Raw genomic sequence first — 17,031 nt, 5'->3', positions numbered from 1 at the left:
AGTGGTAGCGCCATCTACCTATTCCTCCGGTCTCTTACTTTTTTTTCTCAAGGCAGGTTATTTTTTGTCCAGGCCACCCTTCCTCAGGGAACTCTCATTTAGAATGTACATGGCTGGCAGTGGTGCCGTGGTATCAACTTGTTGGATTCCAGCTTAACTGTTTGTTATCAGAGTTCCAACAGAAAATAGATGGCTACACTCAAATTAAGATAATTCTAAGATGGTTTATTTACAAAGAAACTCATTACAAAGGTGTGACTAGAGTATACAGAAACCACAAGGGATTGTGCTAGCCCAGTGCTAGCAGCAGGAACAGAGCTTTTATTGTCCTTAGGCCTTAAGGAATGAGGTGAGGAAGAGGGTACTGGGACTCAAGAGATACTGTTGTGTAGAGTAGGCTGCCTGAGAAGAGCAGTGACAAAGCCAGCCCAAAGTGGCCTCATAGAGAGGGAGTTGGGAATAAATACTTTGAATTCATGCTTCTTCCTTTCCTTGATAATGCTGAGACTCCCATTGGATTGGACCCACCTGGAACCCTGTTGTATATCTGGTCTGGGATTTGATTTTCATTCTTACAACTAATAATTTAGCCTTACTGTGTCATGCATGTTGACAGGAGACACGAGACTCTGGGTCAGAGACAAAGGACTTTATTACTCATGCACATCAGCATATTTGTGTTGGTTCTCCCTCGCTGTCATTTCCCACTGGGATGATGGGATGGACCCAGGTGGATGCTGCACATGCTGTAGGTTTAAGCTTCAGCTGACAACCGCTGAGCTTGGGGAATCCACTGATTTTGTAGTAAGCAGTAAGCAAGCCTATACTTGTCTCGGGGGAAACATCACCTTATCCCTCAAAGTTGCTCAGTACAAACACAACCCTGAGAAGTGGCCCAGGTAAAGAACTTAGGTCAAGGCCTTACTTTTTTGGTAGACCCAGCAAGACATGTAGGGGCAGAAGAGACCCATGAAGGAATGTCTCTTAACAATGTAATCCATACAGATGAGCATCCCAGAGAGAGCAGAGCAGGGTGGAGACGGGTAGAAGATGGGTTTGGGGAAGCAAATGAGAGAGATCTAGCATTCTGGGTCCCTGGCGTTAAATTCTTCTTTGGATTAGAGTCAGATCAGCAGTTCTGGCCCGTGATCAGGATATAATATTCTTATTGTCATTTCCCCTACACTTTCATCCTCAGAAGGAAGGACCTATATCCCATAGGACAGTCTCCTTTAGGGTTGCAGTATTAGAAGTGGTTCTCATTGACTTACTCCTAAGGTTGACTCTTCAGAAACAGAAGCCTCTTTCCCTTTGCTTAAATTACTCTTTTTTAGTTTACCAAACTGTAGCACTGTCTAGAAAGGATCATCTTTTTTTTCTTTTTTGTGGTTAGCAGCTGTTAACCAGTACAAGGTTTTTGCTCTGTTGGCACAGTGCTCAAAATACACAAAAACCAAACTCAGCACTTGCTTTCTTTTCCATCTCTCCATAAGTGAGATAATCATAACTAGAACTTTAGGAATCTACTACAGCATGTTAACTGGCATCTATGTATCATTTTAACTTTAGCATACATTATCTTACTATTTGGTGTTAACTGTCTTCTGGGGCTTGGGGTCCTTACTTACTTTCTGTCTGGTACCTGCCTGATCACTGAGCGTCTGTGGAGTCACACTCACCCACCCCGTTGCATACTGGGAGGAAGGAGGCAGAAGGGCAGTTCCAGAAATGCGTTGAGAGCTTGCTTGAGAGTGCTCCTGACACTCAAAGAAAAAAAACATTTTTTTAATAAGCAACTTTTTACATTTTGATAACTGTGTTGAATGCTGTGGGCATGTGACCTACTTTCAGTATCATGTATACATTTCTGCCCTCACCTTGGGGAAATAAACTGCTACTGGCAGAATATTTTGAGCTTTGATTGCCCGTATCAAGGCCAGGTGTTCTTTTACGTGTTTCACATTATAATAGGCATCCAGCAGCTCTTATCCACAGTAGATGTCTGTTCTGTATTTGGGTGGCAGGAACTATCTTACCTATCAGACAATGCTTATACATCCAAGCAACAGTGCTGTACAGCAGCTAAAATTCAAGGACAGAAAAAGTTTTGTGGACTGAATAAATAGTTATCAACTGACACCAATTAGGCATTGCTGTCCTAAGCTGTTTGGTAAAATGTTTATGTAGGGTGCTTTGTTATAGTGAACAAGAGCAAGAAATATACTTCATTTGTACTTGTGTAGTAACAGGCTTATTTTGTTGTTGGTGGTGTTTTTTTTAATTCTAAAATTGTGTATCCATTTATGGTTTTTAACTTGTCTTAGATAAATTGCTTTAAGATTTTGTCTCTTAAATACAGATATACAACATTCTCAGTAGAGTTTCACGTAGAGTGAGTTAATAAAGGAGCAAAGTAAGTGATGTTAATTTCTAAAGCTTTGAATTTTAAGAAGTGTTTGAGGTTTATTAATTTATGTTGGATGATGCCATCTGCTGGCAAAGGCATAATATTGTAGCTCAGCTTCATCAGAGATTGTGAAAACGATCCCTTGAAAAGTGAATGAGTGCCAATGCTTGGGAACTATGAGTGTAAAATCTGAGAATTCCTCAAACCAGACAATTCTTACCTTATGGGACCAAAAGAAACCCAGGAGCAGAAGAGAGACCTAGGAATCAGGAGGAAAGGAAGAGCAATGTGCTGGATGGCCGTGGGCTGCCTGTGATCTCACCCTTCATCATTTTAGATTTCAAAGTTAAACTATTTTAGGAGGATGCTTTTCCATTTGATTTATTATAAAATTGTATTTCCACTAAGAAATAATTTTTTTTTACAGAAATGTTTATTAACCAATTTGTTGTAGCTCATATATTCAGAGAGTGAAGAATAATCATTACTGCATGTCACCTCAGAGGGGACATGGTTAGAGATATTTTATTGATAGCAGTTGGGAAGATTTGTGAATATGAAATATTTATTTGTCCGTATTAAGACTTTGTAGCCATTTGGTAATAGATATAACATTTATTGAGTTCTCACTATGTGCTAGACATTGATACTTTACATGTGCTATTTACTTTTCACAACAATCTTATGAAATAGGTAATGCTCTTATCATCATTTTTCTGATGAGGAAGAGGAGGCCAAGAGAGGTTGAATAATTTGCCAGAAGTTATTCAGCTAGTAACTGTTAGAGCTCATATTCAGGCCAAGGAAGTATGTTGACAGCAATAGATTATCTCAAAAGGAAGAGTATAGCCCAAGTCAAAATGGAAGCATCCAATATCTCCAACCATTTTCATAGTCAAATATTAATTAAGTAGTATTTTTCTATCTTTATTGGTTATAATATTTCATCTGCCTTTAACTTTTTGCTTTTACTTGTAAGTTTTATGCTTTTAGCAATGTTTTTATTTTCAATAAATTGTATATGTATTTGGGGAATTCCATACCATTTAAAAAAATTTAACTGTTTTCACTTTTTAAATAATTAAGGAGTAACTCTCATAAAGCAAGTGCATAAATCTCAATAAATTTTTGCATATTGGGTACACCCATATAGTCACCACCCAGATGAAAATATAGAACATTTTCAGTACCCTACCAGGCTCCTACCCCTCAGTATTCTCACTACCACCTATCTCCTCATCCTTGAGTAACCACTTTTCTGACTTCTATCTCCATTGGATAGTTCTGTTATCTTTGAACTTCATGTAAATGCAGTTGTACACTATGTAGTCTTGTGTCTGACTCTCACACAACAACATATCTGTTAATTTCATATAGGTAGTTTGAGTATATCAGTAGGTGGTTCTTTTCCATTGCTGTATAGTTTCAGATGACTATACCACAATTCAACCATTTCTACTATTCATGGCTATTTGGGTGTTTTCAGTTTTTGGCTACTGCAAATAAAGCTGTTGTGAACATTCTCGTACACATCTTTTAGTACAGGGGTCCCCAATTCCTCTGCCCACGGCCTGTTAGGAACCGGGACGCACAGCAGGAGGTGAGCCGCAGGCGAGCCAGCAAAGCTTCCTCTGCCGCTCTCCGTGGCTCCCCATGGCTTCCCATGGCTCCCCACCGCTCCCCACCGCTCCCCACCGCTCGCATTACAGCCTGAACCATCCCCCCCCACCCCTGGTCTGTGGAAAAATTGTCTTCCACGAAACCGGTCCCTGGTGCCAAAAAGGGTGGGGGCCACTGTTTTAGTAGACATAAACACTCATTTCTGTTAGGTATATACCCAGAAGTATAATTGCTATGTCATAGAATATATATTTAGCTTTGGTAAGCTTTTGCCAAAAGCTGTATATTTTTCTAAACTTACTTTGTACACTGATAACCTATGATCTACCAAGAACACTCTCATTTCTATTAATAGTCTTTAAAAAAACATTTGGGAAGGGGATCTTATTAGACAAAGAAATAGATTTTGATAGTGATCTATAGAGTAGTGCTATGTAGAAAACTTGTTTTTCATGTATTAGTTTATTAATACCAGGTTTCTACTTTGTACTGCTTTGTACATAGATTAATACAAGACTCTGTGGGAGAAAGTAATGAAGTATAAATACAGTCCTGCCTAAAGAAGCTTATAGTTTAGTCAGTAGACAAGAGAATGAAAGATAAGCAATATAATACAATATGCAAGTGATATATGATTTGTATAGACAATATGTGCTCTGGGATGGTGAAGAGCAGTCACTAGACTAGAATGACTGGAAAAGGCTTCGTGGGAGAGAGAAGCCTTCAGATGAGCTTTGGTGAGTAGGTAGAATTGAATTGGAAAGAATGGTTCATCATGAGTAATGTTTTGGGAAAGTGAGAAAAGCTTGTTTTAGGTGTCTAAAATGGCCTGACTGGAATGAAAAATTTCTTAGTTGAGGGTGATGGGAAGATGGTTGGAAAAGTATGTCGTGGTTAAGCTTTGGAGACTTTAAATGTCAGGTTAAGGTCTTGTCTGAGAGCCCAACATGTAGATTAAATCCACTTTTATTCTCACTCTAAAAGCTCTGATTTATTTATTATTATTATTATTATTATTATTATTATTATTGTCAAAGCATCAGAATTGTACAAGGTATCTCTCTTTTCTTTTGCATTCCCCCTCTCAAGAGCATGAACTGGAAAAGGAGCAAGGTGAAAGAGTTTTACTGGATTTTAGAGAGAAGTAACCCCCCTAAGAGAGGTCTTTATAATTAGAGAGATTTTATTAGTAGTGTTTAATAAAGATTTTAAAGACATAGTGTAGATGATTTTTGACTGGAGAACCTAATTCATTACTTTAAGAAAATCATTTGAGGTGATTTTCTTTAGGAGTGATAGCGGTAAAGCTGTTCTGTAAAGTATGTGATAAATTGAGCTACTTCTGAGAGTCCTTTTTTCCCTAATATCTTATGGTAAAGGTTTTTGAAGAATCGTATTTCAAGAACTTTTTTCCCTTCTTCCACATTAGTATCTTCAGATAATAAGAAACAGATTCCTAATGATGCTTCTGCTGGAAGTGAAAGAGACTCATCAAATATACCACAAAATTGGTCACTACAAGATCATTATAGAATGTATTCACCCATAATATACCAAGCCCTCTGTGAGCATGTGCAGACTCAGATGTCACTGATGAATAACTTGGCTTCAAAGAACAACCCTAAAGGAATTCCTACTGCACCTTGCCACACTGTGTCTGGTTCTGGTTAGTATGAATGACGTTTTAAAAAGCATGATTATAAGCTCTAATTAAGTTGCCTGGTAATTGTATAAGCAGTCTGAGATGTGAATGACTTTTTTTTCCCCTTTTCCCTTTTAGAATCTCAGGCATCTCCATATTCTAATTATAGCTTATCCACCTCTACCTCAGTCCAGTTACCTCAGCAACCACCCTGCCCTCCAGTGGTTCATTCTGTGAGTACAGTTTATATACTATATAAGTAGTAATTTGCTTTTAGAAATTGTCATCTTGAGAGAAAATTGAATTTGCTGATTGTATCTTAATGCCCTAGGATGTAAAGACCAATTATTTTTTCAAGTTATTTTGTATTAGAAAAGTTTTACCTATTAATTGGGGGAGGGGGAAAGGGTGAAGGGGGAAAGGGAAAGAAATTACTAGAAAAAAGAAATCACCCATACCTACCACCCAGGCATAATTGCTGTTAACACGTTGATAGAGCATGTTCCAGTTATTTAATTCTCTGTGTAGGTTTTGTTTTCTGGTTTTAATTTGTTAAGTTAGTTTTCTTTTAAAAATATCATCATAATTAAATTTTATAGCGTTTTATATACTGCTTTTTTTCACTTAACATTTTATTGTAATTTACCTTTTTTAAATTTTTAATAAGATGTTAATACGTTGATAGAGCATGTTCCAGTTATTTAATTCTCTGTGTAGGTTTTGTTTTCTGGTTTTAATTTGTTAAGTTAGTTTTCTTTTAAAAATATCATCATAATTAAATTTTATAGCGTTTTATATACTGCTTTTTTTCACTTAACATTTTATTGTAATTTACCTTTTTTAAATTTTTAATAAGTTGTTAATACTCTATGTAGTGGATATACCATGGTCTGTGTAACTAACTCACCTATGGTTAGACATTTAAGGAAGTTTTTACCACTATAACATTTCTCTAAATATATTTGTGCAAAAGCTTTTTCACCTTATTTTCTTACATTGTAATTTCCCAAAGTGGAATTTTGTTTAGTCCCAAAGTAGACCAATTTTTTTTTTTTTTTTTTTCGGTATGCGGGCCTCTCACTGTTGTGGCCTCTCCCATTGCAGAGCACAGGCTCCGGACACGCAGGCTCAGCGGCCATGGCTCACGGGCCCAGCCGCTCCGCGGCACGTGGGATCTTCCCAGACCAGGGCACGAACCTGTGTCCCCTGCATCGGCAGGCGGACTCTCAACCACTGTGCCACCAGGGAAGCCCCAAAGTAGACCAATTTTTGATGCCTTTAAACCATGTGTGATATTTGTAAATGATCTATTTTAGTCATGGCTTTATAATGTTCCCATATTGCAGAGGCTTTAAAAAGCTAGAATATTGTGCTGAGGGGAAATTCAGTTTATTTACTGGTAATCTATAACTCCATCCTGCAAATGTCATCTTCTAACATTTTTCGTTTGAGTTTATTATAGTTAATGCCTACAAGTCAGTGCTCACATTTTTGAAGGCTTAACTTGTTTTTTTCTTTCTTTAGGACGTTCAGACTGACGGTGACAACCAGTTTGCATCACAAAGTAGAACAATTCCTGTGAATTGTACTGATGATGTTCTAAGGAATTCCTTCAGTACTAGTCTTGGAGTTCCATGGAGCCTGCCCCAAACTGACAAACCAGCTACTCCAACATTTCAGCAGCTGGGTCTTGCTAATGGAATTCTGCCACAACAAAGAGTTCCTAAGGAACCGGACCTACTGAAGTGTTTCCAAACATACATGAAACTGTTGGGTTCTCATCCAGACAGTCAGACTTGCTGCAGCCCCACCCTATTACAGCCAGATTTCTTGGCTATTAATGAAGAAAAATATGTTAAAGAACAAATTGGAGAGGTCAGAAGTGAAAGAAAGGATTTAAACATACCTGTGCAAGATACAAGAATAAAGGATGTGCAGAATGCGAAAAATGTGAACCAGAGTGCTGAAAAAGTTAGAACTATCAAGTATTTGTTGGGAGAGCTCAAGGCCCTGGTAGCAGAACAAGGTAGATAAAGACTTTCTTTATAATTTTCTGTGGTACGTCATTTTTTTTTTTTTTATAATTTTAGCATTAATTAATTAATTTTTTTTTATTTATTATTTTTTATGGCTGCATTGGGTCTTTCGTTGCTGTGCACGGGCTTCCTCTAGTTTCTGCGAGCAGGGGCTACTCTTTGTTGCAGCACGTGGGCTTCTCACTGCGGTGGCTTCTCGTTGTGGAGCACAGGCTCTAGGCACACGGGCTTCAGTAGTTATGGTGCGCATTCTCAGTAGTTGTGGCACAGGCCGTAGAGTGCAGGCTTGGTAGTTGTGGCACATGGGCTTAGTTGCTCCACGGCATGTGGAATCTTCCTGAACCAGGGATCAAACCATGTCCCCTGCATTGGCAGGCAGATTCTTAACCACTGCACCACCAGGGAAGTCCCTGTGGCATGTCATTTAAATTCAGAATAACTGACATGGAGTTTGTGATATTTTCCATAGAAATATGTCTTGTGCTAATGAGGAAATGAATTTTGTCTGTTTTATTCTTATTTTTTAGGTTTTGCTCCCTCTTGTTTCCTGTGGATTTGAAATGTGCTAGGGAATATCAAACAGTCTTTTACTTGAAAGTGTGTATTCATTCTGCTTGATTCAAAGGACCTTGAAAAGATTCAACCAGTTATAGAGATAAACTTCAAGGGGTTAGAGGACCCTAAACATGATTAACTCCCTAGAATAGAATGATAATTTTTTCCTATTTTAAAAAGGTGCAGAAAATTTCCTCTCATCATTTCTTTAATAACCAACTGTTATAATGTTTAACAAATCTCACTTTGAGAAGGAACCTAAAACTTTTTATGCCCTTTTAAATTCACTCTTGGGATTTTTTAATTAAATCAAGAAAAATGTCTTGGGTGGAGTTAAGAGACATTTGAGCCGGGTCATATTCATATGTTTTCATTATGGGTATATATTCTAAATAATGGCTTTCATTTGGAGTGAGTTACAGATTTGTCATCTAGAAAACACAGTAATTTATTGTGGAAGCACTGATTGAATACCTAATATTTGCAGGCTGACAAAAAAAGTACCAAATGTTAAAATTTATCTAAAGGATTGTAGCACTGTTGATCCAGTGGTTTAATATATTAAAATCTCTTGTGTTTTTAGACTTTAAGTTTATTACTATTTTCTTAACCAAATACTTAATCATTGGTAACAATAATAATAGTAACAATATCATTAACTGAGCGCTTACCATGTGCCCAGCACTGTGCTAAGTGTTTTATATGCATTATCTCATTTAATCCTCACAGCAACCCTGTGAGGTACTGTTATTGTCCCCATTTTACAGATGAGGAAACTGAGGCTTGCAGAACAGTATTTCATTTAATCCTCTCAGCAACCCCATGAGGTACTGTTGTTATCTCCATTTAACTATGAAGAAACCTAGGCTTCAGCAGTTAAGTAATTTGACTAAGGTACATTGCTAGAAAATGGTGGAGCCCAGGTCTCGGCCTCCAATGCTTACAAGTAAAACCCCTCTATGGAGGATTGGTAGAAGTCTGCTCTGTAATTGGGCACAGTTGTTTACTGTGTGCATGTAAACATTCCATTAGGGTGTTAAAATACTCACGGAGTTGAGTAAATTTTTGTAACTAGAATACACCTTACCTCTTTTGGATATCAGACAGTTAATATTATATTCATCAAATGTTTTCAGTTCACAGAAAATTTGGATAGAAATGAGGGGACAAAAATAAAAGGACAAAAGATCTAAAATCTACCTTCTACCTGTGGCTGTTTGCCACCTCCCAAACCATCCACTCCCCACAATTAATAACAAAAATGATAACTGCTTTTGATGCTACATCAAATGAAGTGTAGCTGATTGTGTTAACCTACTTTATAAAATTAAATAATAAAATCTTATCTTAGTAGACCTTTCCTCAATGTGTTGCCAACTTGAATCACCTAAAGTGAGTTATTTGTTTATGCAGGATCAAAGGTTGTATTATAAATGTTAATACTGTAATTAATTATAGGAAACCCTTTAGCAATTAAAGGAGTCTAATATAGTCTTTTGGTAAATGCGAACTAGGAGATATATATAAACCATCTCCCTACTAGACATTTTAACTGAAAAAATCACTGATATAATAATTCTGTGACTTAAGATTAATCTTTAGTTTACTGAACTTGATGTCTTTAGAATTCTTTTCAGTAAGGAAATGCAGGTGGCAGGAAAGAGGAAAATGGGATTTGTATAATAAATTCATAAATAACTGAGTTGAGTTTGTTTATAGCATGTATGTATATTTCTGAAATATTTTCTTTTTTAGTAATACATATGAATAATCTTATCCAAAACTAATTTATAATATTGTCTTTACTCATTTCTTCTGCCTTTTATAGAAGATTCAGAAATTCAGAGGTTGATTACAGAACTGGAGCTGTATATATCTCTGCTTCCAACAGTAAATGGAAACACAAATATTCAGGTTGAAATAGCACTGGCCATGCAACCACTAAGAAGTGAAAATGCTCATTTACGCAGGTAAGAATTGCTCTTTGAATTTTTTTGTCTCCATGCAAAGATGTCCCGTGGCCAGAACAAAAGTGCCTAATGAGATGTCTAGGGCTTCATAAGGAAAATAGATATATACTGTCTTACTATGTTTCTACTTTTTCTTCCCTATTTTCCAAATATTGCTGGCATTCTCTAACTCTTCCGTTACTTCTGCCCACTAGTACATATTTTTTTACATCTGTTATCTGTTACATCTGTTACTTGGTTGGTAGTGAATGGAGAGGAAAATGAACTACCTCAGGGTATTTATCAGGCCAGTCTAGGCCATATAGTAACAAACTCCAAAATCTCAATGGCATCGCACAGCAGAAGTTTATTTCTCCCTCACACCAAGACCAGCATGGGTCATCTGAGGCTATCCTGTGACTTAGGATTTAGGTTCCCTCCGTCTTAGGATCTACTGTCTCAGTATATGTTTTTCAGGAAAAAGAGAATATGGATATGACAAACCAACTCTTACATGCCCTGGCCCAGAAGTATGATAGTCTCACTTCTACTTGTATTTTATAGGCTAAAATGAGGAATATGGCCCTGCCTAATATAAAGATCTGGGACATGAAATTTTCTCATACTTCCATATACTCCAAAGGAAAGGAGAACCTAATATGGGTGCGCACCAGTCGCCCCACTACATTCAGACATAGGAAAAAACTCATTTTAATTCTTAGGTAATTTTTCTTTTGGCTATCTTAACTTATGTTGATATTATGGCCTTCATTTGTTTAGAAAAGATATAAACCAGGTATCTAATCTTGAAATACAGAAATCACTTACACGTTATCAATGATATCTTAACTTTGAACATTTCAGTGGTGATCACCAAGGCCCCTGCTCCAGTGTCTATCAGTACACTTTGCAGAGGATGGGAGGACACTTTCAGGTGCTTCTGCAGCACTGCAGTGTGTGAGTGTGCCCTGAGAGGGCGTTACAGTTGTGTGAGCTATAGACATTGTACCAGATGGGAACTGCAAGGACCTGCATAATTTTAAAAAACTGGAAAGCAACAAAATAGGATTCCTAGTTGGAGGATAGCTTAAATTCATGGATCTGGAGCCTGCAAAGGCATGACACCTAGTGAGATTTACTCGTTTAGGATTATTTCTCTAAAGGTCATTAGTCTTTAGATACTGTGGTATGTGGTGGGGTTGCTGGTTTAAATTCTAATAATACTGTCTTTAGTCCTGACCTAAGGGATCCCTATAATAGCATTAGTTTTTCAAAAGCAAGACCAAGTATAAATAATAATAATGGTGATAGCCAATACTACTACTAACATTTATTGAATGTTTCTTATGTGCCAGGCCATAAGACATAATATAATATGTGCCATCTATTATCCTTTGTATGTCATCTCTTTAAATTCTTACAGCAGCTCTATGAGGTAGGTATTATGTTATTCTTTTTTTTTTTTTTTTTTTTTTTTTTTTTTTTTTTTGCGGTACGCGGGCCTCTCACTGTTGTGGCCTCTCCCGTTGTGGAGCACAGGCTCCGGATGTGCAGGCTCAGCGGCCCTGGCTCACGGGCCCAGCCGCTCCACGGCATGTGGGATCCTCCTGGACCGGGTCACGAACCCGTGTCCCCTACATCGGCAGGCTGACTCTCAACCACTGCGCCACCAGGGAAGCCCTATTATGTTATTCTTATTCAGATGAGGAAACCAAGGCACAGAGAGGTTATGTAACTTAACCCAAGGTCACATACCTAAGATGTAACAGAGACAAGACTCAAACCTGGGCAGTTTGATTTTAGAGTGCATTGATCTTAATTTCTACGCTTCTGCATTGCTTCTGCTAGGAAGTAGAGACTAACTTAATTATGCTTCAGTATTTATGTGTATTTTGTGAAACAAAAGAACATACTGTAATCCATTTTAAATAAACACATATGTTTTTTAAGGTATGACTATCAAATAATTAGTTTCTTAAACAAGCATACTAAAACTTTGTCTCCAGATATTATCTATTTTAACATTGTGACCATGGGAAATATCAGTAGTTGTTATTTATTTATATTCCTTAGAACATTTTTAAATTGCTTTAGGAGCTAATTTATAAGCCACTTAAGAAAATGAGACTTAATACTTTATTGGTCACTGCTTGTTGTTAACTTTTTTTAAAGGTATTAGTTTAATGTCTCACCTAATTCTTCAGACTTGGCATCAAAGCTTTTTGGCTGTGTCCTTAGAGGACAAAGATTAAATAGCATGCTACTGCCATTGTTTACCTGACCTTCTAAAATTGAAATTATTGAAAAATGAGGAATTTGTCAGATACTCTTTTTAGCAGAATGAGATTTCCAGCACAAGTATAGGAATTTTTTTGCGTCTTTGGTAATCTTTATTTGGAAAGAAACATCCATAATCTCCATTACAAATGAAAGTTGGAATGCATAAGCTTATTCAAAAGTGTTTTTCAACTTTTTCAATCAAAAAATTTTTTTTCTTTCTTTTTTGGGCATTTTGAAACTTCCTATTCCTTTATGGCCAGAAAACTAATCTTTCATGACTTTCTTGGTGTTTATTGCCATCTTGTGGCTTAAAAAAAAATAGCTAGGTGCATTATTTCTTTGGCATTTGGGTCCGGGCAGTTTTTATGTGAGACTCCTGACACAGTGCTCAACATTTAGCCTTCCTGATCCCTACCCATAAAATGTCTGTAGTGCCCTATTCACTGTGACCACCAAAAGGCCTGGCATGTTACAAACTTTCCTGGATGAGGGCTGTGGGGGTTCCAGTTCAGCTAGAGAGGGACTCTAATATTCAAGGGGCAACTTAGAATTCATGACCATTTCCTGATATTAGACTCAAATATGAGACTGTTGTGTACCCACACAGAACAAAAGCTGAAGTGGATATCAATGGGAGGAGCTGGAGTGTGGCCTTCAGTCTTTTGGCCTGATAATTTGACATATGGTAACATAATTCTTCCAGATGGAAGTTACTGGAGGAAGAATAGATTGTTTGCTTTTATTTCACTTTATTTTTTAGCTTTTTATTTAGTTTTTGAATTTTTGAATTTTATTTTATTTATTTTTTTATACAGCAGGTTCTTATTAGTTATCTACTTTATACATATTAGTGTATATATGTCAATTCCAATCTCCCAATTCATCACACCACCACCACCACCCCCTGCCACTTTCCCCCCTTGGTGTCCATACGTTTGTGCTCTACATCTGTGTCTCTTTTTCTGCCTTGCAAACCAGTTCATCTGTAGCATTTTTCTAGGTTCCACATATATGTGTTAATATACGATATTTGTTTTTCTCTTTCTGACTTACTTCACTCTGTATGACTATCTCTAGATCCATCCATGTCTCTACACATGACCCAATTTCGTTCCTTTTTATGGCTGAGTAATATTCCATTGTATATATGTACCACATCTTCTTTATCCATTTGTCCGTCAATAGGCATTTAGGTTGCTTCCATGTCCTGGCTATTGTAAATAGTGCTGCAAGGAACATTGGGGTGTATGTCTCTGTTTGATTTCTGGTTTTCTCTGGGTATATGCCCAGTAGTGGGATTGCTGGGTCATATGGTAATTCTGTTTTTACTTTGTTTGTTTGTTTGTTTTGTTTGTTTGTTTTTGCGGTACACGGGCCTCTCACTGTTGTGGCCTCTCCCATTGCGGAGCACAGGCTCTGGATGCGCAGACTCAGCAGCCATGGCTTACAGGCCTAGCTGCTCCGCAGCATGTGGGATCTTCCCGTACCGGGGCACGAACCCGTGTCCCCTGCATCAGCAGGCAGACTCTCAACCACTGCGCCACCAGGAAAGCCCTATTTTTAGTTTTTTAAGGAAACTCCATACCATTCTCCATAGTGGCTGTATCAATTTACATTCCCGCCAACAGTGCAAGAGGGTTCCCTTTTCTCCACACCCTCTCTAGCATTTGTTTGTAGATTTTCTGATGATGCCCATTCTAACGGGTCTGAAGTGATACCTCATTGTAGTTTTGATTCGCATTTCTCTAATAATTAGTGATGTTGAGCAGCTTTTCATGTGCTTCTTGGCCATCTGTATGTCTTCTTTGGAGAAATGTCTATTAAGGTCTTCTGCCCATTTTTGGATTGGGTTGTTTGTTTCTTTAATATTGAGCTGCATGAGCTGTTTATATAGTTTGGAGATTAATACTTTGTCCATTGATTCGTTTGCAAATATTTTCTCCCATTCTGAGGGTTGTCTTTTCATCTTGTTTGTAGTTTCCTTTGCTTTGCAAAAGCTTTTAAGTTTCATTAGGTCCCATTTGTTTATTTTTGTTTTTATTTCCATTACTCTAGGAGGTGGATCAAAAAAGATCTTGCTGTGATTTATGTCAAAGAGTGTTCTTCCTATGTTTTTCTCTGAGAATTTTATAGTATCCGGTATTACATTTAGGTGTCTAATCCATTTTGAGTTTATTTTTGTGTATGGTGTTAGGGAGTGTTCTAATTTCATTCTTTTACATGTAGCTGTCCAGTTTTCCCAGCATCACTTATTGAAGAGACTGTCTTTTCTCCATTGTATATCCTTGCCTCCTTTCTCATAGAGTAGTTGACCATAGGGGCGTGGGTTTATCTCTGGGCTTTCTATCCTATTCCATTGTTCTATATTTCTGTTTTGGTGCCAGTACTATATTATCTTGATTATTGTAGCTTTGTAGTGTAGTCTGAAGTCAGGGAGTCCGAGTGCTCCAGCTCCCTTTTTTTCCCTCAAGACTGCTTTTGCTATTTGGGGTCTTCTGTGTCTACATACAAATTTTAAGATTTTTTGTTCTAGTTCTGTAAAAAATGCCACAGGTAATTTGATAGGGATTGCATTGAATCTGTAGATTGCCTTGGGTAGTATAGTCATTTTCACAATATTGATTCTTCCAATCCAAGAACATAGTATATATCTTCATCTATGTCATCTTTGATTTCTTTCATCAGTGTCTTACAGTTTTCTGACTATAGGTCTTTTACCACCTTAGGTAGGTTTATTCCTAGGTATTTTATTCTTTTTGTTGCAATGGTGAATGGGATTGTTTCCTTAATTTCTCTTTCTGATCTTTCGTTGTTAGTGTATAGGAATGCAAGAGATTTCTGTGCATCAATTTTGTATCCTGCAACTTTACCAAATTCATTGATCAGCTATAGTAGTTTTCTGGTGGCATCTTTAGGATTCTCTATGTACAGTATCATGTCATCTGCAAACAGTGACAGTTTGACTTCTTCTTTTCCAGTTTGTATTCCTTTATTTCTTTTTCTTCTCTAATTGCCATGACTAGGACTTCCAAAGCTATGTTGAATGATAGTGATGAGAGTGGACATCCTTGTCTTGTTCCTGATCTTAGAGGAAATGGTTTCAGTTTTTCACCATTGAGAATGATGTCTGCTGTGGGTTTGTCCTGTATGGCCTTTATTATGTTGAGGTAGGTTCCCTCTATGCCCACTTTCTGGAGAGTTTTTATCATAAATGGGTGTTGAATTTTGTCAAAAGCTTTTTCTGCATCTGTTGAGATGATCATATGGTTTTTATTCTTCAATTTGTTAATATGGTGTATCACATTGATTGATTTGTGTATATTGAAGAATCCTTGCATCACTGGGATAAATCCCACTTGATCATGGTGTATGATCCTTTTAATTAATGTGCTGTTGGATTCTATTTGCTAGTAGTTTGTTGAGGATTTTTGCATCTATATTCATCAGTGATATTGGTCTGTAATTTTCTTTTTTTGTAGTATCTGTGTCTGGTTTTGGTATCAGGGTGATGGTGGCCTCATAGAATGAGTTTGGGAGTGTTCCTTCCTCTGCAGTTTTTTGGAAGAGTTTGTGAAGGATGGGTGTTAGCTCTCCTCTAAATGTTTGATAGAATTCACCTGTGAAGCCATCTGGTCCTGGACTTTTGTTTGTTGGAAGATTTTTAATCACAGTTTCAATTTCATTGCTTGTGATTGGTCTGTTCATATTTTCTGTTTCTTTCTGGTTCAGTCTTGGAAGGTTATACCTTTCTAAGAATTTGTCCATTTCTTCCAGGTTGCCTTTTTTATTGCCATAGAGTTGCTTGTAGTAGTCTCTTAGCATGCTTTGTATTTCTGTGGTGTCTGTTGTAACTTCTCCTTTTTCATTCCTAATTTTATTGATTTGAGTCCTCTCCCTTGTTTTCTTGATGAATCTGGCTAGTGGTTTATCAGTTTTGTTTATCTTCTCAAAGAACCAGCTTTTAGTTTTATTGATCTTTGCTATTGTATTCTTTGTTTGTATTTCATTTATTTCTGCTCTGATCTTTATGATGTCTTTCCTTCTACTAACTTTGGGCTTTGTTCTTCTTTCTCTAGTTTCTTTTTTTTTTTTTTTAGTAACTTTTTTTTTTTAATTAATTTCTGCTTTATAACAAAGTGAATCAGTCATACATATACATCTGTTCCCACATCCCCTCCCTCATGCATCTCCCTCCCTCCCACCCTCCCCATCCCAACCCTCCAGGCGGTCACAAAGCACCGAGCTGATCTCCCTGTGCTCTGCGGCTGCTTCCCACTATCTATCTACCTTACGTTTGGTAGTGTATATATGTCCATGCCTCTCTTTCCCTTTGTCACAGCTTACCCTTCCCCTTCCCCATATCCTCAAGTCCATTCTCTAGTAGGTCTGTGTCTTTATTCCCGTTTTACCCCTAGGTTCTTCATGACATTTTTTTTTTTTTTTTAAATTCCATATATATGTGTTAGCATACGGTATTTGTCTTTCTCTTTCTGACTTACTTCACTCTGTATGACAGACTCTAGGTCTATCCACCTCATTACA

At 37.3% G+C, this 17,031-nt stretch overlaps 1 protein-coding gene across 3 annotated transcripts in view; it reads left to right on the top strand.

Moving 5' to 3' along the window:
* Positions 1 to 17,031, top strand: part of CCDC14 (coiled-coil domain containing 14) — a gene marked incomplete at its 3' end in the record, with an annotated part of 45,472 nt that overhangs the window by 10,326 nt on the left and 18,115 nt on the right. For all 3 annotated transcript variants that reach the window (XM_079705337.1, XM_079705336.1, XM_079705335.1), the window contains 4 exons: positions 5,457 to 5,693; positions 5,808 to 5,902; positions 7,194 to 7,695; positions 10,089 to 10,230. In XM_079705337.1, the coding sequence (XP_079561463.1) occupies positions 5,457 to 5,693; positions 5,808 to 5,902; positions 7,194 to 7,695; positions 10,089 to 10,230 (976 nt within the window). The remainder of the gene's footprint in view (positions 1 to 5,456; positions 5,694 to 5,807; positions 5,903 to 7,193; positions 7,696 to 10,088; positions 10,231 to 17,031) is intronic.

The sequence above is a fragment of the Hyperoodon ampullatus genome (assembly GCF_949752795.1).
Source record: "Hyperoodon ampullatus genome assembly, chromosome: 5".
NCBI classification, from domain to species: Eukaryota; Metazoa; Chordata; class Mammalia; order Artiodactyla; family Ziphiidae; genus Hyperoodon; species Hyperoodon ampullatus.
Note: the sequence above shows the minus strand (reverse complement) of the source record. Positions and strands in the feature narration are given on the sequence as shown.